The following is a 27,693-nucleotide window of genomic DNA, read 5'->3' as shown; positions in this document are numbered from 1 at the left end:
TGTGAGTTACAAAGTTGTCTGATGAGTGTACTTCAGGTATATATATACTGAACATATAACCTCATCTAGAGGCAGCAGCAATCATTTAACTTTGAGGCCCTTTGACAAAGTGAGACCTGGGCTACATTGTCTAAGTGCTGCCCCTGTGCTAAGCCCTGCATCTGATGTCTCCTAGATACTGGACTGAGTGTTAGTCCTATAACATAAGACTGTGCTGTTCACACCAGGAACCAGAATTCCAGGGCCTAGGGCTAGATAACAGAAGGAACTGGAAGCTACAGGAAAGATAGGAGGCAGCTTTCTGACACCTTGAGGCACAGCAGAGACTTTGTTTGGCACGCAGTAAGCCCTCAAATATCCCGTTGCTTGAGAGAAAGAAAGGTGTATTCATAGGCAAATTAAATAATTAGACCGGTAATAATAAAATTTATACTAATAATAACTGACATTCATTGACCATTCACTGTGCACACATTTTATATGCATTATTTCACCAAATTCTCATAACAACACATGGGCACGGAATATCCATATTTCACAGCAGAGGAAACTGGCTGAAAAGTTAAATGACTTGGCCAAGGTAAAACAGGTAGCACATGGCGGATCAAAAGTAATTTTAAATATTTTTATATTAAAATAAACATAGACTTTGCAGTAGAATCCAAATTTGTATGATTTTTTTTTTTTTTTTAATATAAGAAGACCTCAAAGAAACCCTTAGCACTTGCAGAAGGTATTTTGGCCATGCTTCCCATAACACTAAGGGCGTACTTCCTCTTTCTCTATTTGGTAGAAAAGCTTGAGATGCCCTGAAAATATCAGTCCAATGAAGCTAATGGGAATTACCGTCATTGCTGGTTTTACTTGAGGCCACATTTTACCCCTGTTCTACAGATGAGGCAACTGAGACTCCCAGAGGCAAAATGATCTGGTCACTTAGGTCTTCCCCCTCCTGGTCCAATGTTGTATCACCTGTGCTAGGCTGACCCTCAGGAGCAGGACAATTCTTCCATCTTCCATGGAGATAACTTTTCCTCTCATTCTTTCTTTCCTGCATCAGAATGTAGATGGTTCCTTTTCTATGGCAGTGGGATTTTTTTCTTTTTTTGGAGTCCTGGAGAAGTAGATGTAGGTAGTGTTCTACTTCTTATGTAGGGGAGCCTATAGAAAAGTAGCATTTAAATTAGGATATGATGGAAGGAAGGAAGCAAAGGAGGCGAGGGAAGGGGTTTTTAAAGGGCTGGGAAAAGGCTTTGAGGTAGGTGAGCCATATCTTTATTTGAGATGATAATGTTTCAGTGTTTCATTGTACATGCATTTTTAATGTTCTTCCCCACCCTCTAGAGCACCACGAGAATCAGGAAACGCATCCCTGCCTGTCTGCCTGGGAAGAGACCTAGAAACTGGCACGTCTTTGTGGGAAGATGAGGAAAAGGCTGTAAATCGGCCAAAAGAGCCTTAAAGTACTCTTTCCGCATGGGAAAGTGATGGCTGGTAGAAGGAGGCGAACCCCACAAGGAAAGATGGCTTAGCAGCAGCTGCAGCTACCGAACCAGGCCCGGTGGGATGTGCCCTTAGACCACCATGGACGGAGCCCACAGAGCAGCCCTGCAGCTGCAGCAGCTCCCGCCCGCGAGCAGTGCTGACCCTGTGAGTGAGGCTTCCTTCTCCTACAAGGCAAGAGCTTTTATTTTTTTGGTTTGGGAATTTTATATTTTTCTAACAAGAAAGTAACACGGTGCAGCATTGGCTAACAGATAGGTCCAGGGTCCGCGTGCCTATCGCTGGCAGAAACAGGCAGACCCTCCAAGCGTACAAGAGAAAGTGTAATCAAAAGAAATGTTCATTAAAATACATAAAAATAGGAAGGTAGAGAAATATTTTAAAAGGAATTCATTCCCACTTAGAAGACTTGATTTTTTAAAAAAAATCACCTGCTCCATTACTCGGAGACAACCTTTGTTCATATTTCTGTATATTTCCTTCCTGTCTTTTTCTGGTATTACAGATTGGGGATCAGATTGTACAGAGAGTTTTGTTTCTTGGTTGTTTCCCTTAACCTTGTTTGTGGACTATTTCCCCACGTCACTGAGTAGTGATTGAAAGCATGCTTTCTGAATGATGCGCAGTAATCTGTTGAGCTGCTGTATCAAAATTTGCTGGAAAGACCTCCTATTGTTGGATGTTTAGGTTGTTTCTAATCTGGGATGACTGTAAATGCTGCAGTGAACATCCCGGAGAGCATGCCCCTTTGCTATCTCTAAGAATTGGATAGCCCTGGAAGAGGCAGTCTCTCCCCAACAAGCGAGGTCACAAATGCCAGTGCATCAAGAATACAGAAAATAGGGCTTCCCTGGTGGCACAGTGGTTGAGAATCTGCCTGCCAATGCAGGGGACACGGGTTCGAGCCCTGGTCTGGGAAGATCCCACATGCCGCGGAGCAACTAGGCCCGTGAGCCACAATTACTGAGCCTGCGCGTCTGGAGCCTGTGCTCCTCAACAAGAGAGGCCGCGATAGTGAGAGGCCCGCGCACCACAATGAAAAGTGGCCCCCACTTGCCGCAACTAGAGAAAGCCCTCGCACAGAAACAAAGACCCAGCACAGCCACAAATAAATAAATAAATAAATAAACGAAGACCCAGCACAGCCACAAATAAATAAATAAATAAGAAGAAGAAGAAGAAGAAGGGATCTATCAATCCCTTTAAAAAAAAAAAAAAAAAAACGAATACAGAAAATATAGTTAATATAATTGCCCTTGTGGGGAATGGATGCCAAGATGAGGTTTCTAATAAGTTTCCATTTTAATCACAAATTTTATTCAGTTACTTATTACAGAAATATCTTCATGCCAGAGCAAAGGTAAATAAGTCATAGTGACTCTATCAAAGAGCTTAAGAATTGAGGTGGCAGACAGGCATGTGAACAAAGGGTGATGAGCTGACCGAAGTACCAGGGGGGATAAAGGGAAGAAGGCTAGGCTTCAAATCCCTACCTGTTCCTAAGTGATTAGACGTAGGGCTTAGGTAACCCTCAGAGCTTCTCTTACAGGTAGGATGGTGGTAGCAACACCTCCCTGCATCCCTCATCCCTCCTCGGCTGCATGGATCAATGAGAAAGCACGTAGCCGAGCGCTAGGCATGCAGGAGGGGCTTGACTCACCGCTTGGCTCAGAAATGTCTCGTGGTTACAAACAGGAACAGATGAAGGTGCATAGAGCAGAGAAAGGAGTAGTTAATTCTGCCTGGGGGAAGGGGAAGGGGTTTCTAAGGGGAAGCTGTCTCTTTCCTCCTTGATTTTAAGGCTATTTTGGTTGCAAGGAATAAAAATCCATTTCAGAGACGCTGAAGGGAAAGGTAAAATTATTATAAGGCTACAGGGTAGCTCATGGAACCCAGGGGCAAGAAGGGCCGTGGGGCTTGAAAGGTGGTAGAACTCTTAATCACACGTTCAAAAGAGGGAGGATCTGATTGGCCCAGCTTGGGTCAGGTGTCTACATTCGTCCAATCAGTAGTGGCTGGGGGTGGGGTCCTCCAGCAAACGTGATGTCTCCACACTGTGGGCTTGTGGCTGATGCACTGTGGGCATCTCCTACCTTTGGGGGAAACATTGAGAGGCCCCAAGTCCACGCTGATCGGGGGATGGCGTTAGAAACAAGCAGTTTGCCCTGAGTTACAGCCCCGCCCTCGCCTTACCCAGCAGGGAATGGATTCTGGTTGTTGGGGGAGGGTGGTCTGTGAGACCAACAGGCTGAGCTGCCCGAGGGGCGGCATCTCTGCGGGTCTCTGACACTGGAGGCTCTGCTTCAGCCTGCAAGAGTCGGGCCTCACTTTCTTCTATTTAGCAAACAGGTCTTTCAACTGAGCACCTGCCATATACGTGCCTATGCTGGGTGGGGCGGGAGCTATGTACGTAATTGAGATATCTCCTCCCTGAAGGAGTCTAGAAGGGTGGCGGGGAAGCCATTTCCACAAGTATCTACCCTTCAGGACAGAATTTGGCACAAAAAGAGAGATTCAGCAGGGTGTTAAGAGCATGGCCTTTGGAATCAGGGAGATCTGGCTTCCAGTCCCAGCTCTATCACTTTGTAGCATTATAACTTAGGGAAAATCATGTAATTCCTCCGCACATCAACATTAAGTTCATCCTATAGGGTGGTTATGAGGATGGCCTGAATTTACAGAAAAGGGAACTGAAGCTGCCTGCACCATCCCCTGTTTTCTGCCTGTGGTAATCCTACCCACCCTTCCAGCTCCAGCTCAAATATCACCTTTTCCATGAAGCCTTTGTCAGTCTTCCTGGCAGGAAAATATAGGTCCTTTATCCACACTTTTATAGCCAATTCACAATTACTATGGTAATCATCATCATAGTAATAGCAACTAACATTTGTTGTGTTCACTGTAACAGGGACTGTGTTAATCCTCACAAAAGTCCCATAAGGTAAGTACTATTATATCCCCATTTTACAAATGAGGAAACTGGCACAGAGATGTTAATTAACTTGCCCAAGACTACACAGTCAATAGGTCATAAAACTGGAATTTGAAACAAGCCTGTGCTCTGCCAAAGCCCTTGGTTTTATCCACCACTTCCTCTTGCCTACATTGTGCCGGGCACTCTGCAAGGCCCCTTCTCTCCCTGGTACTGGCTATTAAGTGTCGAAATAGCAGTCGTGGATAAGGTAATGCCTTACCTGCTGGAGAAGGTAGACGTCAGGGAGCTGGCCTGAAGCCAGGTCACAGGTGTAGCAGAGCCCGTTAGCCAACCTGCTGCATCCCTTGCATTTGAATATAAGTAACCCTCAGAGCAAGCCAGAATGCAGTTTATACTTAACTGTTAGCATTTTAAGCCCAAGGGACTATGAGAGTTCAGTTTAAATAGCAAGTGATGACACTGTCTTGTCTTGTCACTGCAGTATGTAAGTAGATGCTGTTGTTGGCAGATGTAAAGCAGGCGCTGGAACAGGAGATCTGAGCTGAGGTTTCACTTGGATACCAATATCCAAGGTTTCCTGCCTCTGCGACCTTTGGCTGCTTTTCTGCAAACAGTTTCTTTTCTTTCAGAGTTGTAGCTGGTGAAAGATCAATTCTTGGATCAGAGAATATCAGAGCCAGAAGGGTCCTTAGAGCTGTTGCTAATGCTAATGATGATGATAAAAATGAAAACTGTAAAAATAATAATGGTAGCAGCTAGAATTGTTTTAATATTTATTACATGAGGGTTTACAGTCAGCTTCATTTTTCAGAGGGGAAGCTGAGGCTTCAGAGTGATTGCCCTGAAGTCACACAGCAGTAAGTGGCAGAGGCAGGACCCCAGCCCAGGTCTGCTGGTCTTCAAAATCTGTATTGGTATGCTGAAGCAGAGAGGGAAGTGACTTTGGGTCTGCTGCCCCCTTCCCTTGATGGCTGGGTCTGTTGGAGCCATGGCTTGAACCTGCCCCTCAGTGGGAGCACCGGTGTTTCAGTCTGCACCTTTTTGTAAGGCACAGGGTCAGTGATCCCAAGATCGAATCCCTGTCCTGGGTTAGCCGTCCGCATGTACTTATGAGCACTTAACACTTTGAATAACTTTGGTGAAAACCCCCGGGTGGTTCCTCAGCCAAAAGCAGAGCATGCTGGGTCGAGAAGTCTCCCAGCAGTGTCCAGAGCTGGAGGCTCCCGTTGCTGTCCTCCTCCCTCCCTGCCAGTAGACCTGGACACCACCATTTCACAGTTTCCAGTGCTGAGGTTTGGAGGAGGAACTTAATGTCAGGAGCCCTGCTGGTTGTCGCCTCAACTCTGAATTGCCCTCCACCAGGCACTTGAGGGCGGCTGGTAGGTGTGTGTTCAAATTGTGTAACCCCTGGGCTGCTGGCATCTTCCTTGCTTGACTTTAGATGCTCATAAAATTGAACCAAAAAAAAAACAAAAAAAATTGAACCAGTCACCACTTCACAAGGGTTTGGGGCATAATTAGCGTTGACGAAGCCCTTTGAAACCCTTAGATGAAAGGGCGTGAAGTTGTATTGCGCTGTTACTGTGTCTGTAGCCAGTCGTTATGAGTGGAGATTAATATGCTTGAGGTAATGGCTTTTAAAAGAAACTCAGCTTCCTGTGTCATTAGTGGGAATGTAGCCCTTACAAGGTGGGGATCTTTTTTTCTTTATTTTGCCACCTTTGAAGGACACCCCAGAGAATACAGTGGGAGACAGATTCTCATCAGGAAACTGGAAGTCAGACCTCTAGCTAGCTTTAAGTTCTCCCATTCTCACCTTGGACAGGTTATTTAACTACTCTGAGTCTTCCTTCGTTCATCTCTAAACTCCTTCCAACTTGTGTGCTAAAAATAGGACTCATAGTAGTACCCACTTCATAGGGTTATTTGTGGCTCAGAGGTGATGCGTAGAAAGGGCTTAGTGCCATGCCTGACATATATATATAATACCTGTGATATAATATATAAATGCTCCATAAATATTATTATGGTAACCTTTTAACCTCGTTTTTGATGCTTAGGCTGGTTTATCCCTGTGAGCTTCACGATTTCATTTCCTGGTTTCACCCCTCCACAGCCTCCTCCCTGAAACAGCATTGACTTGTCTGTGTGGCCACAGCTGCTTGTTTCCCGTCTTCATCTCTTTACTTCCCCTTGGCGAGTTGTTAGCAACACTGCCGACCTAAATAGACTTAGGAGGCAGTAATCAAGCAAAAAGAGTTCACTTGGGGCTTCCCTGGTGGCGCAGTGGTTGGGGGTCTGCCTGCCGGTGCAGGGGACACGGGTTCGAGCCCTGGTCTGGGAGGATCCCACATGCCGCGGAGCAACTGGGCCCGTGAGCCACAACTACTGAGCCTGCGCGTGTGGAGCCCGTGCTCCGCAACAAGAGAGGCCGCAATAGTGAGAGGCCCGCGCACCGCGATGAAGAGTGGCCCCCGCTTGCCGCAAGGAGAGAAAGCCCTCGCACAGAAACGAAGACCCAACACAGCCATAAATAAATAAATAAATTAAAACCCAAAGTTTAAAAAAGAACAAAGTTGAAGGATTTTCACTACCAGATTTCAAGATTTACTATAAAAAAAAAAAAAGAGTTCATTTGGGATCCAAGAATTACAGTTCAGGGCACATAGATTCAGGTGTCAAGTCGAGGGCTTTTAAAGGTGAAGAAGGGAAGTTTGCATCACAAGGGATTTTCACTGGAGTTGGAGGGAGAATCTAGTCTTGGCTAAGCGTGACTGAGCGCTCAGGCCATCACTGGGGGGCACGGGGGGCAGTTTGGTACTGTGACAAGCTGCAAGTGTTCTTGCAGAGTCCTTAGAGTATTCATGGTTTGGCCTGGTTCAGAAGTTCATGGCTCCAGCCGGTGAGGACATATACAGGGTCCACCTCCTTAATGGCCTCCCAGCCCGATTTCATTTTTTTTTTTTTTAATAAATTTATTTATTTATTTATTTTTGGCTGCATTGGGTCTTCATTGCTGCGCACGGGCTTTCTCTAGTTGCAGCGAGCGGGGGCTACTCTTTGTTGCAGTCCGCGAGCTTCTCACTGCGGTGGCTTCTCTTGTTGCGGAGCGTGGACTCTAGGCGTACGGGCTTCAGTAGTTGTGGCATGCAGGCTCAGTAGCTGTGGCATGTGAGCTTTTGTAGTTGTGGCTCGTGGGCTCTAGAGTGCAGGCTCAGTAGTTGTGGCGCTCGGGCTTAGTTGCTCTGTGGCATGTGGGATCTTCCCGGACCAGGGCTCGAACCCGTGTCCCCTGCATTGTCAGGTGGATTCTTAACCACTGCGCCACCACGGAAGCCCCCCAGCCCTATTTTAAAATCCTGACTTAAATGACTCCATTTTATGTCACATTTCACAGCACATTCTCCAGCAGCCTTGTGGATTCAGTCTCATCAGAGGACAGCTTGGTATCTCTGGGTAATAATAATGTAGTGGCTATCAGTTATAGGTCGAACCATAAGAAACTACCACTTTTGTAGGTCAAAACTGGTTGGATATTGGCAATTTCTATGGTTCACCCTAATTCTTAGTTACTGAGTTAAGTGTTTCTTCCAAATGATCTCAAGAAGTTCATGCACCAGCTCTGACAGAGGGGCACCGTCATCCCAACTAGCAGAAGAGAGCGGAACCGAGGCTTAGTGAAGCAGACCTCAGCGGCCTGCCTACCCTGAACCTGCAGCTGTCCTCTGAACAGCCCCCGCTCAGGTCTCCGTTTCTGCACAGTTCCTGGGGCCTGTTTTCCAGCTCTTCCCTGTCTCCCACTAAGGTGTTAAAGCAGCTTTGAAGTGTTTTTGGAGCAGCAACCAGAGTCTTTGTCTCCTACCTGCTGAAGGCAGTTCCTGCAAAATCACTGCCACTTAAGCTTTGCAACAATTTACTCATTAGTGTAGGTAAACTGAGTTATTAGGCAGAGTGCCTGCCTGGCCCCGAGTTCTTTGCCTCCCATGAGGTTGAGGTCCTTGCTTTCAATCTGTAGGAGCCACATGTAGTGAAGGGCTTCCTTTGAGGTCCTCAAACTTGCCCCTCTAAGGAAACACTGTGTTATTTCCTCACACTTTCTTTTCATTGACATCTAAAACTTAAAACTTTTGATTACAAGTTTAAATATTCACAAAGTATGTAATTCCTGACACATTTAAATTCTTTTTTTTTTTTAACTCTTACACATACTTAACTAAAGCCCCCAGAATATAAAAACCACTTGATCCCTACCATCAGACTTCTGAAAAGACTCTTCTTTAACAGTTGGAAAGTTTACATCATTCCTTTTCCTTCTTGAATTTCTGTTTCCCTTCCATTTCCCCACAGAATTTTATCCCAAAATTGTGTCAGCTTAAAGAAAAACACACAACCTAAGAGTTGTGACTTAAGTTTATTTCAGAGACCTTACTGAGGACTATAGCCTGGGAGACAGACGCTCAGTAGCTCTGAGGAAGCTGTTCTGAAGAGGTTGAGGGGGAAACCAGTTTATACGTATGGGATTTTTGGCTAGGAAATACATGCGGTAAAGTGTACATCTTGGTAAAAGATTACTGCTAGTCACAGAGAAAAGATATCTCAAGTTAATAATTTAGTGCTTTTTTTTTCGTGTGGGAAGATGCAAGAATCTGGGTTCATTAAAATTCTTCCTGAGATGTGCATCTAACTATCTAAGGGGCCTGCTTGTCCAAGCACAGAGCATCCTGTCATTGTCTTAATTTCCGTTCAGAGTGTACTGTTGGTCATCGACTGCAACAAATTACAGCTTAATCCTTGCAGAATTAGGTGGCGAGCAAAAACACTCTTGTTCTTCTTTGTTTATATGTGTCTGTCTTTCAACACTTAAAATTTTTACGGACACCTATCATACTTCTCTACAAGAAAGAATGTAGAGTATGTAACCAAATTTCATTTTTAAAATTTCCTTTGATATAAGGTTCATAGGTATTGATTCAATACAGAATTTTTTATACAATTGAATAAAAGCAATTGATTAATGCAGTATAAATTCTTATCATTATTATTGAACAAAAATAACTTTGTATTAGAAAAATGTATCTGAAAAGATTTGGACTTGATTTTCAATATTCAAGGTAAATATTATTAATTGGTAGAATGAGATAGAGTTTAGCATCAATCCTGTTGCAAGCTTTGGCTAGAAGTGCTGAGCCTCTTCATGTACCCTGAATGGAAGAAGTATTTTTACAGCAGTATCACTGAATTCTTTCAACTCCTTCAAAGTTATGTGCTAAAAATCACATAGTGATAAACTAGTTTTATTGACCTATCAACTAACAATATGATTAGGACCTCATTCATTTTTGTTCAAAGCAACGTACTAGACACACTTCATTTAGAACAGGATTTGTTTTTGCTTTTACAGTTTCTGTGAAGTTTACCAAAAAAGTATGATCAATTATGCCGGTCACTTTTTTCACTTAGAGGCACATTGGGTTAACCTCATATATCCAGAAAGGATTGGGGAAATTGAAATATTATTAATTTTACTACACCTTTGCCCTTACTGTATTGTAATACATATATGTGTACATATATTTTAACTCTAGAATATAATGCAAATATTTACTATAAATATTTGTACATGTATTTATCCCTTGCTTGAATATATTTTTGTCAAAACTTAGAACTGTAGGTGTAACCTAATTAACAAAGCTAGTCTTTATTGTACAAACATCAGTTAAATCAGTCTCTCTGATTTCAGAATATCTTAACAAGGGCCAAGTTATCCCATTCTGATATCTGTCATGCCTTACAGGAATACATATGAGAGAGGGAGAGAAAACAATTCCTAGAATGGGCATTTATCACTAAAGAAATCTCCCAGGAAATAAAATTTCAAAATTCCCCTTGGTTTCTTAGTGGTTTTACAACTTGGGGCAATGTACCAGAGTAAGATTCCACATGAGTGAAGGACAAGCCTTTCTTTGATAAAGTGGGAGGAAGCTACAGAGAAAAGTAAGAAAGGGGAACTATAGGAAGCTAGCAAAGGGCACAGATGGAAATGAGGATATGGTGATTGAATCCCTTAAAACTGTCAGTATCAGCAAAACCTTTGTAGAAGAGAGTCTCTGGGCCCCCCCAATCTGAAGGATATGGCCTTCCAGACCTTGCTACCCTGATTTCTTTTTTAGAGACAGTCCTAATGACATCACTCAGAGCCTCCCTATCATCTCCAAGCCCAAATCCAAACCCTTTGAAGTAGAGAAGCCCCCTCCCAATCTGACCAGCCCACCCCTAAGCCTTATCCCTCTACACTCAGTTTTCTTCTGTCTTCCGTGGACCCTTGCCCCAGCTATATAGAAGCCCTCATTGGTCCTCAGGCTCTCACACACACATCCCCTTTTACCTCTCAGTGCCTTTGAGCCCATTTCCCCCTGGGTCTTGTCCCTCCACATCACCTTCTTTCCATTCCTCAAAGGCACCATGCTCATTCCCACCATGGGGGCTTCCCATGGGATGTAGAATGGCTTTCTCCTCCCCACCCCCATCACTCTGTGTCTTCAGATCTCTCTCTGAAACCATTCTTCAGAGATGCTTCCCTGACTTCCCTTAATCCTGGGTCTCTCACACACTAGATCAGACCTCTGTGCTTCTCCTAGGTAGCTCTAACTGAAGTGTGCTTAAAAATAATCAGGTGTTTAATATATACTACATGAGGACTGGGACAGACCATGGCACATTGACAGTCAGTGCATGGCACACACTAGGCACTGAATAAGTGAATAAGTGTCTGGAATGCTATTCTTCCCTCCTCTGTAAAGTGTCTGTAGTCTGCACTAGCCTAGGAACCTTTGAGTGAAGAACCAATTCCCCAGCCCTTGGTAATAGCTACTAATTATTGAATACCTATCCTGTGTCAGGCATTGTTCTAGAGCTTTAAATATTCCATAGCTTGACATAATAGTTAAGAGCATGGGCTCTAATGTCAGACTACCTGGGTTCCAGTCCTGCTTCATCCACTTACCAGCTACCTCATACCCTCTGTGCCTCAGTTTCCTCACTGTAAAATTAGATAATAATACTACCTACCTTATGGGTTGTTATGAGGATTAAATGAGTTAATATATATGAAGTACTTGGAATAGTACTTGGCATGTAGTAAGTGCTCAATAAATACTGTTGTTTGTCATTATCGCTGTCATGATTATTTCTAATATATACAACAAACCCAGTCTGTCAGTTTCCAAAGGCTGAGCTCTCTCTAGTAGAAGAGCTGGCCAGCCACGTAAAAACAACTCAGGCTGGGACTTCCCTGGTGCCGCAGTGGTTAAGAATCCACCTACCAATGCAGGGGACACGGGTTCGACCCCTGGTCCGGGAAGATCCCACATGCAGCAGAGCAACTAAGCCCATGCGCCACAACCCTTGAGCCTGTGCTCTGGAGCCCGTGGGCCACAACTACTGAGCCCATGTGCTGCCACTACTGAAGCACACGCCCTCTAGGACCCGTGTGCCGCAACTACTGAGCCCACATGCTGCAACTACTGAAGCCTGCACGCCTAGAGCCCATGCTCCGCAACAAGAGAAGCCACCACAATGAGAACCCCATTCACCGCAACGAAGAGTAGCCCTAGCTTCTCTTGTGGCTTCTCTTGTTGTGGAGCATGGGCTGTAGGTACGTGGGCTTCAGTAGTTGCAGCACTCAGGCTCAGTAGTTGCAGCACATGGGCCCTAGAGCACATGGGCTTCAGTAGTTGTGGCGCTTGGGCTCAGTAGTTGCAGCATGTGGGCTCTAGGGCGCGCAGGCTCAGTAGTTGTGGTACATGGGCTTGTTTGCCCCGTGGCATGTGGGGTCTTCCCAGACCAGGGATCGAACCCATGTCTTATGCAGGGAACCTGTGTCCCCTGCATAAGAATCCTGCAGGCAGATTCTTAACCACTGCGCCACCAGGGAAGTCTCAGGAGCAAAGTTTTGTTGTATACTACTGAAATTAAGATGGTAATTATAATCACTAGTATAACCACTAAGAAAATAACTCAAAAATATATAGTAAAAGAAATAACAAGGGAATTAAAATGGTACTCTAGAAAACATATCTATTTAACACAAAAGAAGGCAGTAATGGAGGAATTGAGGAATAAAAAGAGACATAAGACATACACGGGAAAAAATAGCAAAATGACAGAAGTTCTTCCTTATCAGTAATTATAGTAAATGTATATGGATTAAACTCTCTCCAATTAAAAGGCAGAGATTGGTAGAAATGATATTTTAAAAACATGACCCAAGTATATCCTGTCCACAAGAGACACACTTTAGATTTAAAGACACAAATAGGTTGACGGTAAAAAGATGGGAAAAATATTCCATTCACAGTGGAATATTCCAAAAGACAGCTTGAGTGGCTATGCTAACATTGGACAAAATAGACTTTAAGACAGAAATTGTTATGAGAGACTAAGAAGGACATTATATAATGATAAAAGGGTCAATCCATCAAAAAGATATAGCAGTTGTAAAATATATGCACCTAACAGAGCCCCAAAATACATGAAGCAAAAATTGACAGAATTGAAGGAAGAAATAGTTCAACAGTAATAGTTGGACACTTTAATACCACATTTTCAATAATGGATAGAACAACTAGACAGCAGATCAGCAAGGAAATAGAAGACTTGAACACCACCATAAACCAATTAGACCTAACAGACATCTATAGAACACTCCACCCAACAGTAGTAAAATACACCTTCTTCTCAAATGCACATGGAGCAGTCTGTGGGATAGGCCATGTGTTAGGCTACAAAACAAATGTCAAATAATCATATAAGCATGTCCTCTGATCACGGCGGGATGAAATGAGAAATCAATAACAGAAGGAAATTCACAGCAGCAAAGAGGGAAATTCACAAATATGTGAAAATTAACCCATGGTCAATGAAGAAATCACAAGGGAAATTAGAGACAAACTGATCCTAAAATTCTGTGGAGATGCCAGGGACTCCAACTAGCCAATACAATCTTGGGAAAAGAAGAACAAAGTTGGAGGACTCATGCTTCTTGAATTCAAAAATTATTACAAAACTACAGTAATCAAAACAGTGTGGTACTGGCATAAGGACAGACGTACAAATCAGTGGACTACAATATAGAGACCAGAAATAAACCCATACATCTATGGTCAATTGATTGTTGACAAGGGTGCTAAGACCACTCAATAGGAAAAGAATATAAAGTCTTTTCAACAGATGATGCTCGGACAACTGGATATCTACATATAAAAGGATGAAGTTGGACTCCTTCCTCATACCATGTAAAAAAAATTAATTCAAAATGGAGCAAAGATCTAAGAGCTAAAACTATAAAACTCTTGGAAAGAAACATAGGTACAAATTTTTGTGACCTTGGATTAGACAACAATTTTTTAAAATGATGACACCAAAAACCATACAAGAAACAAAAGAAAAAAATAGATAAATTAAACTTAATCAAAATTAAAAACTTTTGTTCATCAAAGCACACTGTCAAGAAAGTAAACTATAACCCTCAAAATAGGAGAAAATATTTGCAAATTGTATATCTGACAAGGGTTTAGTATCCAGACATATAAAGAAATCTTACAACTCAATAATAAAAAGACAACTCAATTTAAAAATAGGCAAAGCATTGCACAACATTGAAAATGTACTAAATGCCACTGAATTGTATACTTTAAGACGATTAATAGTCAACTTTATTATATGTGAATTTTTTAAAATAAGCCAAGGACTTGAATAAGCAGTTCTCCAAAGAAGATAAACAAATGGCCAATATATACCTAAAAAGATGCTCAACATCATTAGTCATTAGGGAAAGGCAAATCAAAACCACAATTAGATACCACTTCACACTCTTTAGAATGGCTATCATAATTTTTTTTTTTTTTTAAGGAAAATAACAAGTGTTGGCAATGATGTGGAGAAATGAGAACCCTTGATTGGTGGGAATGTAATTTGGTGTAGCCACTATAGAAAACAGTTTGGCAGTTCCTCAAAAAGTTAAACATAGAGTTACCATATGACTGAGCAATTCCACTCCTAGTGGAATGTACCCAAGAGAACTGAAAACATATGTTCATACAAAAAGATGTACACAAATGTTCATAGCAACATTCATGATAGACAAAAAGTGGAAATAATTTACATGTAACTGATGAACAGATAAACAAAATACGGTATATCCATATAATGGAATATTATTTGGCCATAATAAAGAATGAAGTACTGGTTCATGCTATAACATATGAACCTTAAGAACATTATGCTGGGGCTTCCCTGGTGGCGCAGTGGTTGAGAATCTGCTTGCCAATGCAGGGGACACGGGTTCGAGCCCTGGTCTGGGAAGATCCCACATGCCGCGGAGCAACTGGGCCCGTGAGCCACAACTACTGAGCCTGAGCGTCTGGAGCCTCTGCTCCTCAACAAGAGAGGCCGCGATAGTGAGCGGCCCGCGCACCGCGATGAAGAGTGGCCCCCACTCGCCGCAACTAGAGAGAGCCCTCGCGCAGAAACGAAGCCCCAACACAGCCAAATATTAAAAAAATAATAAATAAATAATAAATAAATAATTTAAAAAAAAAAAAAGAACATTATGCTAAGTGAAAGAAGCCTGTCACAAAAGACCATATATTGTAGAGTTCCATTTATATGAAATGTCCAGAATAGGCAAATCCATGGAGACAGTGAATAGACTAGTGGTTGCCAGGAAATGAGGGGAGGAGAAACAGGGAATGAATGCTAGTGGGTTTGGGGTTTCTTTGAGGAATGACAGAAATGTTCTGGATTTAGATATCAGTATGGCACAACTTGATGAAATCTGGGCATTTTCAAGATTATGTGGCAACTCTGGCTGTTCGGTGGTTAGGACTTGCGCAGCCAAAAAAAAAAGAAAAAAAAAAGATTATGTGGCAACTCCGGAAATCAGATCCACACCCGGCCCCCTGTTTGTTGTTGCTGCTTGTTGTGGTTTCTTATTGTTTGCTTGGTTAGTGATTTTTCTCAACTTTTTTTGTAAAGTCTGTGTTTTCTGTTGTGTGTGGCCTATCCAAGTCTGTGTCTGTTAGCTTGGTGGTCAGTTTGTGTTTTGATAGTTTCCTTAAACGCCTAGAGCCAAAAAAAGGAAAAAAGAAACAAAAAAACCTCTCCCAGTCTTTGCAGACTGGCTCTGTGCTGGGGCACTACTCCATCGTTTACCAGTCTATTTACAGCTCTGCCTTAACTTTTACTTGCTGTTCTGCCCAGCCTGAAGGCCACATGAGGTGAAGGCTTAGCATCTTCTCAAGTGTTTTTGGAGCACGCATCCAGCCCTGGGTATATGAATAGTCTTGATTCCCCAGGATACACCAGAGCTTTTAAAAGCCCTCTCTCTCTCCACCCCGCACCTCCATATCTTCTTTCCCAACCTCTTCCTGCTCAGGCTTTTCCTTCTGTGTATTGTTCATCCCAGTGCTGTCCCTTGCCTCAGGATGCTGCAGCCAATACTTGTGACTTTAAATTCTTTCAGCAAAAGCATCCCGGAAGCTGACCCCCCAGCCCTGGTACTGCTCCAAGTCAGGCAAAACAAAGGCAAGCCCTTGTGCTGTTCCTTCAGGGAGCTGCCAGACAGGTTGGAATCCACAACCTCAATTTTTTTTTTAATTTTAATTTTATATTGGAGTATAGTTGATTAACAATGTTTTGTTAGTTTCAGGTGTACAGCAAAGTGATTCAGTTATACAAATACAGGTACCTATTCTTCTTCAAATTCTTTTCCCATTTAGATTATTACAGAGTATTGAGCAGAGTTCCCTGTGCTATATAGTAGGTCCTTGTTGGTTATCTATTTTAAATCACAACCACAATTTTTTTTTAAAATTTTTATTTATTTATGGCTGTGTTGGGTCTTCGCTTCTGTGCGAGGGCCCCCTCCAGCTGTGGCAAGCGGGGGCCACCCCTCACCGCGGCGCGCGGGCCCCTCACCACCGCGGCCCCTCCCGTCGTGGAGCACAGGCTCCAGACGCGCAGGCCCAGCAACTGTGGCTCACGGGCCCAGCCACTCCGCGGCACGCGGGATCCTCCCAGACCAGGGCTCGAACCCGTGTCCCCCGCATTGGCAGGCAGACTCTCAACCACTGCGCCACCAGGGAAGCCCCCACAACCACAATTTTTAAAAAATAAGGTCCTTATTGCTCCCTGTGTCCTCATGACTGCCATAGGTCTGGAGTGTAAGGGATGGTTGGCAGGCAATTTAAAATGCCACATTGCTCTCTGACCATAAAGCAACTGCTTCTTTCTTCACCAAGCCTTCCCCTTCTTATTATAAGTTTTTAATTAGACTCCAGAGTTGTAGAAAAGTTGATTCAGTGTTTGCCAGTTCATTCATTGTTTTACTGGAGGGATGTATCCCTGGAGTTCTCTATTCCACGATTTTCAATGGCATCACTTATAACATTGTGAAGATACTACAAAAAAACACTGAATGGTACACTTTAAAAACGTCAAAATGCTGACTTTTATGATTTTTGAATTTGTCTCAATGAAAAAGGTAGTGACACATTAAATAAAAATATTCTGGGTTCATAGAATGGCCTTAAAGAGCATTTAGAGCCAGGCATTAAGATGGGAAGACATTAAAATACCTTAACTGAGCAAAAAAGGGGGGAGATGACCAAGCAGTAGAGTGATCCATACTCAAATCAATGGACGATCAAAGCCACCCACTAGTAAATGTCTGGAATAGAGTCACATCTTGAGTCCCAGCCAAAAATTGCTGGATCGTTAAGCAACGTTGGTCCACTAAGAAAGCACATCAGGGGGCTTCCATGGTGGTGCAGTGGTTGAGAATCTGCCTGCTAATGCAGGGGACACGGGTTCGAGCCCTGGTCTGGGAGGATCCCACGTGCTGCGGAGCAACTAGGCCCGTGAGCCACAACTACTGAGCCTGCGCGTCTGCAGCCTGTGCTCCGCAACAAGAGAGGCCGCGATAGTGAGAGGTCCGCGTACCGCGATGAAGAGTGGCCCCCACTTGCCACAATTAGAGAAAGCCCTCGCACGGAAACGAAGACCCAACACAGCCATAAATAAATTAAAAAAATAAAAAGATGAGAACATTAGTATCCTCAGATTCCTATCCATCTAAAAAAAACAAAAAAACAAAAAGAAAGCACATCAGTTAACTATTGCTGGGTAACAAACCACCTGAAAACCTAAGTAGCTAAAAACAACAACCATTTTACTGCTCACAATTCTATGAGTCAGGAGTCTGGACAGGATCTAAAAGAATTGAAATCAAGATCTCGAAGAGATATTGGCACTCTGTTGTTAATTGCAGCACTATCGACAGAGGTCAAGAAGTGGAAACAACCTAGATGTCCATTGATAAGTGAAGAAAGAAAATGTGGTTTATACTACAATGGAATATTACCCAGCCTTAAAAAAGAAGGAAATCCTGGAACATGCCACCACATGGGTGAACCTTGAGGACATTACGCTAAGTGAAATAAGTGCTAGACTGAATGTGCCTCGCCTCCCCCCCACCCCAAATTCGTGTGTTGAAGTCATAATCCCCAATGTGATGGTATTTGGAGATGCAGACTTTGAGAGGTAATTAGGTTGTGAGGGTGGACCTCATAAATGGGATTAGTGCCATTATAAGAGACAGAAGACAGAGCTCTCTTTCTGTACCATGTAAGGACACAGCAGGAAGGTGTCCATCTGCAGACCAGGAAGAGGCTCTCACCAGGAACAGAATCAGCCAGCACCTTAATCTTAGACTTCTCAGCCTCCAGAACTGTGAGAAATAAATGTCTGTTGAGCCACCAGTCTATCGTATTTGTTATAGCAACCCAAATTGACTAAGGCAATAATCCAGTCACGGAAGGACAGATACTGCGTGATTCCACTTATATGGGGTATCTTAAATAATCAAACCAGTGGGAGGAGACTCTTGAGCAAAGGAGGAGTTGGGAAAGCCCATGCTGGGAAGAGAGGATTCCTATTTGGTTAAAATGATGCATCCCTTTGGTGTTTAGCGGGATAATGCTGGAGGGTGTGTTGAGGACGTAACATAGTGTGGTTTAAATGCTGGGCCACTTACACTTTGACCCAGCAGTCCCACTTCTAAGAATTTATCCCAAGGGAATAATCCTCATAAGTGCACAAAAATGCATGAACTAGAATGTTCGATCACAGCATTGTTTTTAAAAAAGGAAATAGCCTAAGTATCCAATAATACAGAAGCAATGATAGAAAATATGGCACATCCAAATGGTGAGTTATTTGACATTTATTAAAAATGGTGAATTAGATATGCCTATCAAGAGAATGTATTTATAATATCTTAGTTAAAGGAACAGGTTATAAAACAAATTATAATATTATTTTTATAAAAATAAATTAACATTGCCATTGACATCAAAACTCATGGACAGAAAAAAATTTTTACAAAACCCAAAATGTTTGCAGTAACTATCTCTGGGGGTTTTAGAGTGACACATGGCTTTTTATCTTTTTGCGTTATTGTTCTTTTCATTTATATTTCCTAATTATTCTACAGTGAATATACGTTTGGTAATCATTGTATAAAGTTAAAAAAAAAATGCCGTGCTAAGGAATCTGAACCTCATTCTTAAGGTGACGTAAATTAAATTTTTACAAATTAAATAATTAAAAGTGCCCTAAGCAACTTTGCCACTTAAAAGAGTCTCATTGAGACCCCTCTGGGAATAGGAAGACTCCATTGATTAGATGGCAAATAGTATCCCCGCCTGTGTTTTTCTTGTAAATTCTGACTTCTGAACATTGCTTTTCTGTGCAAGACCATACCAAGTCCATACATTAAGGGGACTGGAAGAGCAGATTTAGGCCTTATCAAGTCCTTGTGACTGGAGGACAAAGGATGGTGCTTTCTGGTAGTGTCCCATTGCAGGCCATGTTCTGTAAACCAGCAAGGCAGCCAGAGTAAACTCGGGTAGAAAAATTCCAATAGAGGGTCTGGGGGGGCGTGGCTTTGTGATGGATGTTGTTGGTTTTGTTTTGGGACAACAAACAGTTGGATTCAAATGTGTCCTGGGGCCCCTTGGCTTAGGCCCAGCTCATGTCTGCTCCTGTGAACTTTCCTTACAGGAAAACTTGATCGGCGCCCTCTTGGCGATTTTCGGACACCTTGTGGTCAGCATTGCGCTTAACCTCCAGGTACGTTTCAGTCACCAGCACTGCCTGGGGCAGAGATACAGCCGACAGCCAGGGTATCTGGTGCAGGCCCGGCTGCCTCCTCCCTGGGGGACATTGCCTATTCCATCCCAGGGCTGGGACAATACCTTTTAGGTTGTTCCAGAATCTCCCTTGATTCTTTGCCCCCGCTTCATCCCCCATCACCCCTCAACTATGAAGACAGTGCTCTCCGTTACTTAAAAGTCTCTGGGGGGCGCCTTGGAGCAGCTGCTGTGGACGCCCTGCCCCACAACTCCTCGGCCTAGTTGAGCTCACAGGCAGCTGTGGTTTAGAGCCAGTTGACGACACCATGGGAACTGGCCCCACTGGCTGCAGGTGCAGCTGGGAAGCCAGCTGTGTGTGTTGGGTGCTGGTGGCGGTTGTTAATGCCCCGGGGGCAGCCTTCAACCAGTGGGGGATGGGAGTCAGTGGATAAATGCTCCAGGCCCCCGTCCTTGGGTAGGATGGTTCTGAGGGGGAGTTCACAGGGTTTCTCAGAGGGACTGAGCCCCAGTTGCCCAAAGCACTAACTCACCGTGAAAGCACCCTTCCCTGGTCCTCCTCCCTTCCCTGTCTCACTTTCCCACTCCCTGACTTATGCTTCCTGGAATCACCTCCCAAATCAACTCCCTGCTCCCCAGCCCTTGTTTCAGGGACTGCTTCTGGGAAACCCAGTCCAAGACTTGACACCTGCCAGCAGGACAAATCCCACAACACACTGGCCAACGCTTTCCCCCAGTGCTGCACAGCTTCCAGCTTCAGCGAGCCGCTCTGCCCCTCTGGAGCAGGCACATGAACACGCTGCTTCCACATACGCACATGTGTGTTTCTGTGTGTTTCCGAGGCTGCATGGTCTCTTAGCTCCTTATGTGGTTCCCTCTCTTCTCTCTGCACACCAGCACCTCTGCTTATGCATCTGCTTCCGTGCAGCCCTCATCAAGATCCTCCCCACATGGCAGCCTTGACCCTCTAAGTCAACATGCCTTTCTGGCTTTCCTTAGTCACTGCCTCAGGGTCTGTGTCCCAAGTTCACATGTCCAGAACCAGGAATATTGTCCGTGCTTGGGCCAAGTATCCACCCGAGGGAGGGCAGGGTCCACTAGCACCCACAGGGCTGCCCAGCAGAGCTGCCAGCATTTCTACAGAAAGGAGTGTATCCAAGTGGGCACACTGAACACGGGAACTCCTGGGCATTGCTATTAGAGGGAAAAGTCAACCCAAGGGCCAGGCTAAAGTGGGGGTCCTTAGATCATGGCTCCCACCCCAGACTGCTCGTTGCCTGTGATGTGCATCAGAAATGCACATTTCCAGGCCTCACCCACATCTGCCCGCTGAGGATGAGGCCCAGACACATGTATTTTTTCAAAGCTTCCCAGGGAATTTAAGGCTTCCCAGCCAATTTGAGAACTACTGTCTCAGAATAGCAACCTAAGATTTAGATCACTACTGCTTTACTCTTGTCTGAGTCAGAACTCCAAAAAAACTTGACAGATCTCCCCAAACTATTTTTAAAAGTAGGGGGTGGATTTAGGATTCGTGCATCTTAGCATCTTTTCCCCAGAGATCTGGACAAATCGCATTCTTTCTCGGATTTCTAGAAGTACTGTCACATCCGCCTTGCGGGCTCCAAGGACCCTCGGGCCTATTTCAAGACCAAGACATGGTGGCTGGGCCTGTTCCTGATGCTGCTGGGCGAGCTGGGCGTGTTTGCCTCCTACGCCTTCGCCCCACTCTCGCTGATTGTGCCCCTCAGCGCCGTCTCCGTGATAGGTAAGACCCAGCTCCCACCCCGCCCCTCCCTTGGGACTTGCCCACCTCTGTGAGCAGGTCACCGCCAGGATCAAAGAGACTCACCAAACCAGCTTTTGCTTTGCTAGTAATACCTAACACTTACAAAGGGCTTCATACTCAGCAGGACTTGCTCTAAGCACTTTACAGATAGTGATTCTTCTAATCCTCCTGGCAGCCTTTTGAGGGAGATACTGTTATTATCCCCATTTTACAGATGAGGAAACCGAGGCACAGAGTGGTGAAGTTACTTTCCCCAAATCACACAGCTAGCGAGAAGCAGGGCTAGGATGCAAACTGGCTGTCTGCCTCCAGAATCTGTTTAAGATTGGGAAAGTTTATCAGAATTGCTTTTTATTTCTACTGCAGAAGGAAGATAAACCTTGACACATTCATCCTAACACTGTCAAGATAAACTAAGCTTTCAGAGTTCAGGTATTTCACACCTCTAAGAAATGCACATTCAGCTTATTCTCTGATCTTTTTACATCAACTGATACCATTTTTAAAACATCACTAACGTTCTCATCTGCCATTTTTCTATGATTTCTGTAATCACTGAACCAGTGTTTCAGAACGTTTGAACCAACTGGAAGACAAAGGAGTTTTAATGTCCATGAAGTCACAAATAAAATAGAATTAGAAAAAAAATTCTTTTCTTCTTAAGTAAAAGATGTTAGTAGATTAGTGAACAATAGTTTTTTGTACGTAGGAGCAGGGACAGTGAACTTGCTTTGAAATGTTTCCTTCCATCTTGCTGGTAAGCATTACAGTGCCGAGAAGCTCTTCTCTGCTCTTAAAGGAGAAAATCGTATTCTGAGTCTTAATCCTCCTGGAATTAAGAGGGCCTCTTCAATACCAGGGATGGCATATGCATGGCATTTATGTGCCCCTGCAGTACCCAAGGCAGACATCACTAATCAATCATAGTGAGCCTGGCTGGGCCCTCAGAATTCTCAGAGCTTCAGGCAGTCATTACCAATTACTAGGAGTTGGCAGAGGAGCGGAAATCTATTTGCTTTCCCTGATCCTATTTATTGAAAGCCCCTCTTTTTCTTGATCAGGGTTGGTAAACAGGCAGCCTACAAGGTGACTGAGGTCCTCAGGCATGCTGTGTTCTTTCCCACCCAGTATCGTTTCAGAATATCATTTGAGTGCCTTTAGTTGAGGCAAGTTGTCTGCCGTAGTCTCAGCTTCTCTCTACTGTCTTACATCTGGCCCACTTTCTACATCTGTGTTGTTGCCAAGCCCCAATAGGTATTTAGGTTTGTCCTCTGCCCATTGCCCATCTATCCAAGGGGCTCTCAGAACCTTTATTGACAATGAGGAGTATGTGACTGAATGACTAAGTGCTTTAAATCTTAGTCTTTGAATTTTAATAAGGATCAAATAACCAAATTCTTAAAAATGGGCTGAATTATAATGATGGGACTTCACATATCATCCCCTAGAAATTAAGGGGCTCTTAGAGTTTCTTAAGTTAATATTCAAATAATATTAAAAATAAATATTAAAATAATAATCACCATTTATTGGGTACCTATTACTTATTAGTCACTGTTCCAGGTACTTTAATAATAATAATAATAACTCAGTTATTGAGCATGTACTAAGTGATTTGCATATATTATCTCATTTAATTACCCCTATGACTCTGAGAAGTAGGTATTTTCAGTGATGTGCTGATAAACCAACTCGAGAGAATGGGAGAAGAAAAAGAAAAGAAAGAGGAGGTGGAGGGAGGGAGGGAAGAAGGGAAGGGACAGAAAAGTGGGAAGAAAAAGAAGACCTGATTTTTAATGTTTCTGATGTAAAGGGTATAAATACCCACACTGTCGCTGATTCCAAGCTACCGATGGTTTCCTGACAATTAACCCTCAGCAAGCTGGTGAAGGCTGGATGCAGCACACGATTTCAGAGACTAGGAGACTGACTCTCAGGTGAAGTGACCTACCCAGGTTACCCAGCCAGAGGAGGCAGACCTGAGATAGTAACACAGGTCTGTTCACGGTGAATGCCAGCCCCATCCTTTAGGACAGTCACAAGAAAGTTTGAGTACATCTGCAAACGTGGAAGAGTCAGGGAGTGAAAAGAAAAGAAGCAGGGGGGAAATGTCAGAGGTAGACATTGCCTTCTGAAGGAGCAAGAGCCCTGGCCTCCAGCAGTCCTAGGTTCGAGCCCAGCCTTTCCTTGCCAGCTGCATGGTCTTGAGTGGGTCCTTTCCCTCTCTTAGCTTCAGTGTCCCCATTTTTCACATGGAATCATAACAGTGCCCACCTCAAAGAGCAAACACGCCAGAAATAACTTGTGTAAGTTGCCTGTCACACAGCAAGTATTCAACCCCCGGTGTTCCTGGCCTTGTAGGAAATCCTCAGGGTGGCTCAGAGAGGAGCCTCTGTTTCTAATAACAAGAGACTGAGCTCTTGGGAGCATGAGTGAGAGCTTAGGCAAGCTTCAGTGCAGATGAGCCAACCCAAAGGGCACTGGCGAAGGGACTCCATTTGACTGATGGCAGCCTCAATGCTCTTCTCCCTGTGCTTTTTTTTTTTTTTATAGCCAGCGCCATCATAGGAATCATATTCATCAAAGAAAAATGGAAACCTAAAGACTTTCTGAGTAAGTTCGTGGATTTGAGCTCTGTTCTTAATTTTTATGCTTGTGCTTTTTTTCATTATAAAACCAGCTCACCCCAATTTAGAGATCCTTTGTCTCCTGCTCCCCAGTGTGGTTCTGTATCCCACCCTCATCAGGGTCCTGAGAGCTGGGTTTTTTAATCAATGGTTCCCAAACTTGGCTACACATCAGAACCATCTGTGCAACTTTTTTAAATGGGCTTTCATTTATTCCATTCAATCAATATTTATTGAACATCGACTGCTGGGATTTTAGGAGGCCCAGTAAAAGGCACCCTCTTTCCCTAACTGAGTTTTAAAACAGTGAGAACTAAGCAAGGAAGTCAAATACAGGAGATCAGAAGTTATGCTTTATTACTAATAAAAGCTAGATTAGAACGTGCAGCCACATGAACTTGCTTACACTCTCCCCCAATGCGCTCCAGCCCACAGCTAGACCTTGGGCCAGTCTCCCAAGGAAATATTTGGGTTTACAGAATGGAACACTTATCCTGAATTACTGCCGTACATATCCTGGGGCAGAGAAGGGAGAAAAAAAGATCAGAGCCTGGGTGTTTAAATTATTTCGATAGATTAACTCCATTCGGTCGAGAAATGCAGACCAGTGGGGCAAGAGGCAGAAGTGTCGGTGCATTGGAGCTTCCTCCACATAGAAACCCAAGGAGTGGGGAAGGAGTTACCTACTGAGTGCCACCCTCTGTTGTAGGCGCTGGAGATATAGCAGTAGGACAGATGAGGATCCTACTCTCATGGAGGTTACCGTCTAATGTATATGTGTGTTGGAGGGGAGAACATACAGTAAACAAGTTAACTATACAACTAACTAAATAAAATAATTATAGATCTTAGCGAGTGCTTCAGAGAAAATAGAATGCTTTTTGTTGGGGCACTGGGGATGTGGGGATGCTTTTCCTAGACTGGTCAGGGTTAGACTCTCTGAAGAGGTGGGGCCCAGACCTAACTGATACTAAGGAGGCTACCAATGCCAAGGTCTGTGGGCAGTGTTCCATTTAGAAGGAGCAGCAGGTGCAAAGGCCCTGAGGCAGGGATAAGCTTGGTGTGTCCGGTATCAGTAAGGCCAGTGTAGCTGGAGGGTGATGAGTAAAGGAGGAAGCAGGACATGAGAGCAAGGAAGCATGGAGGAACTGGATGATGCAGGGGCTTACAAGCCACGCTAAGGAGTTAAGGAGTGACATGATGGTGGGTCCAGGCTCTATCCCCAGAGACTTTAAATCTGGGCTGGGGCCTGGGCATTTGCATTCTCATAAAGCTCCCCAGGGTGAAGTATATTAGTCTGCAACTTGCTTTGAAATGTATCCAAAAATAACCTGGCTTGATGAATGAGTGGAGGGGTGAAAAAATGGATCGCGATATGGGATAAAGCAAGTATAATAAAATGTCAATTTAGAATCTAGGTGGTGGGACTATGGGTGCTTACTATTAAAGATTTTTTTTTAATATAAATTTATTTTTATTTATTTATTTTTGGCTGTGTTGGGTCTTCGTTGCTGTGTGCGGGCTTTCTCTAGTTGCGGAGAGCGGGCTTTTATTGCAGTGGCTTCTCTTGTTGTGGAGCACGGGCTCTAGGCATGCAGGCTTCAGTAGTTGCGGCACGTGGGCTCAGTAATTGTAGCTCGCAGGCTCTAGAGCGCAGGCTTAGTAGTTGTGGTGCACGGGCTTAGTTGCTCCACAGCATGTGGGATCTTCCTGGACCAGGGCTCAAACCCGTGTCCCCTGCATTGGCAGGCGGATTCTTAACCACTGCACCACCAGGGAAGTCCTTGTGTCTGAAAGTTTTTAAACACAAAATGTCAGGGAGAAGAAGCTCACAAGATGCTGCAGACACACAGCCACATTTGGGAACCACGGTTCTGAATCATTGGTGTAGAGTAACAGCAAGATTGGGCCAGGAGGTGGAAAAAGAAAAGGATCTTACACTGAAAAAAGCAGAACTACTGCTCAGCAAACAAATGACACCACAAAGACCAAAAGACTCAGAATGATTTGTAGTAATTTTGCTGGGGGAGGGGCGGGGCTGGGCTGGTTCTGAGATCAGTGTAGAGGTTTATGTCCCTTCCAGGGTCATGCTAGGTAGTCCTGGAATGAGAGGCATGCCCTATGTGAATTAGAAAAAGATGCCCCTCTGGGCGTCTGTAGTTCTGTGGGCAAATGCGTTGGTGAGCAGAGCATGAGTTAGATTTTAGCCCTCTTCACTGCCCTTGCGCAGTGAGCAACCTGCACAACTGTACCTGGCTGCCCTGCTTAGAGTTCTATTAAGTACAGCAAACATTCACCCAGTGCTAGACCTTTGCTGGACAACGCAGGCATATTGATGAGTAAGACCTGTCCCTGCCTACGGAGAACTTAAGACAATAGACTTGCCCAGAACTTACCTTGTTGAGTTTACCCATGGTTCATTCATTCACTGAGCAATTGAACAACTGGTTTTTGAACACCTTTTGAGGCCTAGAATGAAAATAAAGGACATTTAATATGGTATCACATTTCCTCGAGATAGTGAAATGAAACAGGTAGAGTTAATTCTATCACAGAAAAATCCAGAAGCCTGTGGTCACAATATGTGCAGCTCAGAACTCACAGCCCTTTTCAGCTTGCCTGGGGCTGGGCTCACTCAACTTCAACCAGAGGCTTTTCACCAACCCCACAGGGTTCAACTGGAGTGTGACAGGACCCTGGGGAAGAGTCAGGAGACTCTGGTCCTTCACCCAGGAGCATGCCTCCTGGGCCACCAACAGTTTCTGTCAGGTCTGAGGAGTAGAGTGTTGATAGTATTTAGATAGTTCTCTTGGGAGTAAGTTAAATAGCCAGTTGGGAGAGGCTGAGACAGTTTTTCAAAGGCATACCGTAGGCTCTGAAGGTTTGCTTTTGAGGTTTTTTTGTTTTTTGTTTTTATCTAGCCCATCTAGCTTTAGAATGTTCCTTGTAAAATGCATATTAAAACCAGAGTGCAATACCAGAACGGCTAAAATGAAGAAAAAATATGCAGTTTTGCTCATACGCTACTGGTGGGAGTGTACATTGGTATAGCCACTTTGGAAAACCATTCGACAGTACCTACTAAACTGGACATCTACATCTCCCGTGACCCAGGAATTCCACTTCTAGTTTTGTACCCAGTAGAACTACATGCATATGTTTTCCAAATGACATGCACAAGAATGTTTGTAGCAACGTGATTTGTTATAACCCAAGACTGGAGACTACTTAAATGCCTATCAACAGTAGAAATGATAAATTGTATCCTATTCACACATGGACCACTGTACAGCAGTGAGAATGAAGAAACTACCACCACATGCCAGGATACAGATGAATCTCACATAGTCTTGCATGAACCCAGACACAAGAAAACGTACTGTACGAATCCATTGATATAAAGTACAAACCCAGGCAAATGGTCAGTGCTGGTAGGAGTCAAAGTGTTGCCCTGGGGGTGGGGGCTAGTGATTGGCAGGGGACACGAGTGGGGATTTGGGGGTCCTACCAATGTTCCCTTTCTCGACCTGGGTGCTAGTTACATGGGTGAGTTCACTTTGTAAGAATTCATCGAGCACTTTTTTGTATGCATGCTATCTTATTAAAAAAATTTTTTAACACTAAATGTAT

The 27,693-nt window shown here is 43.9% G+C and overlaps 1 protein-coding gene and 1 long non-coding RNA gene across 14 annotated transcripts in view; one reads left to right on the top strand and one right to left on the bottom strand.

Moving 5' to 3' along the window:
* Window positions 1–27,693, top strand: part of NIPAL3 (NIPA like domain containing 3) — a 49,671-nt gene that overhangs the window by 1,660 nt on the left and 20,318 nt on the right. For 11 of the 13 annotated variants that reach the window (XR_014264517.1, XR_014264518.1, XM_082464538.1 and 8 more), the window contains 4 exons: window positions 1,345–1,677; window positions 19,559–19,627; window positions 21,244–21,415; window positions 23,990–24,049. Coding sequence is in view for 11 of the 13 variants with exons in the window: in XM_082464538.1 (XP_082320664.1) it covers window positions 1,585–1,677; window positions 19,559–19,627; window positions 21,244–21,415; window positions 23,990–24,049 (394 nt within the window). In the remaining 2 variants the exon portion in view is untranslated. The remainder of the gene's footprint in view (window positions 1–1,344; window positions 1,678–19,558; window positions 19,628–21,243; window positions 21,416–23,989; window positions 24,050–27,693) is intronic. The other 2 variants (XM_082464547.1, XM_082464546.1) reach the window with 1 other exon arrangement.
* LOC309662221 lies at window positions 460–14,716 on the bottom strand. The gene is made up of 2 exons (XR_014264595.1): window positions 4,698–14,716; window positions 460–1,161 (listed from the first exon to the last, which is right to left on the bottom strand). It is a non-coding gene; the product is annotated as an uncharacterized lncRNA (long non-coding RNA).

Source organism: Balaenoptera physalus (assembly GCF_965194825.1).
Source record: "Balaenoptera physalus genome assembly, chromosome: 1".
Lineage (NCBI taxonomy): Eukaryota > Metazoa > Chordata > Mammalia > Artiodactyla > Balaenopteridae > Balaenoptera > Balaenoptera physalus.
Note: the sequence above shows the minus strand (reverse complement) of the source record. Positions and strands in the feature narration are given on the sequence as shown.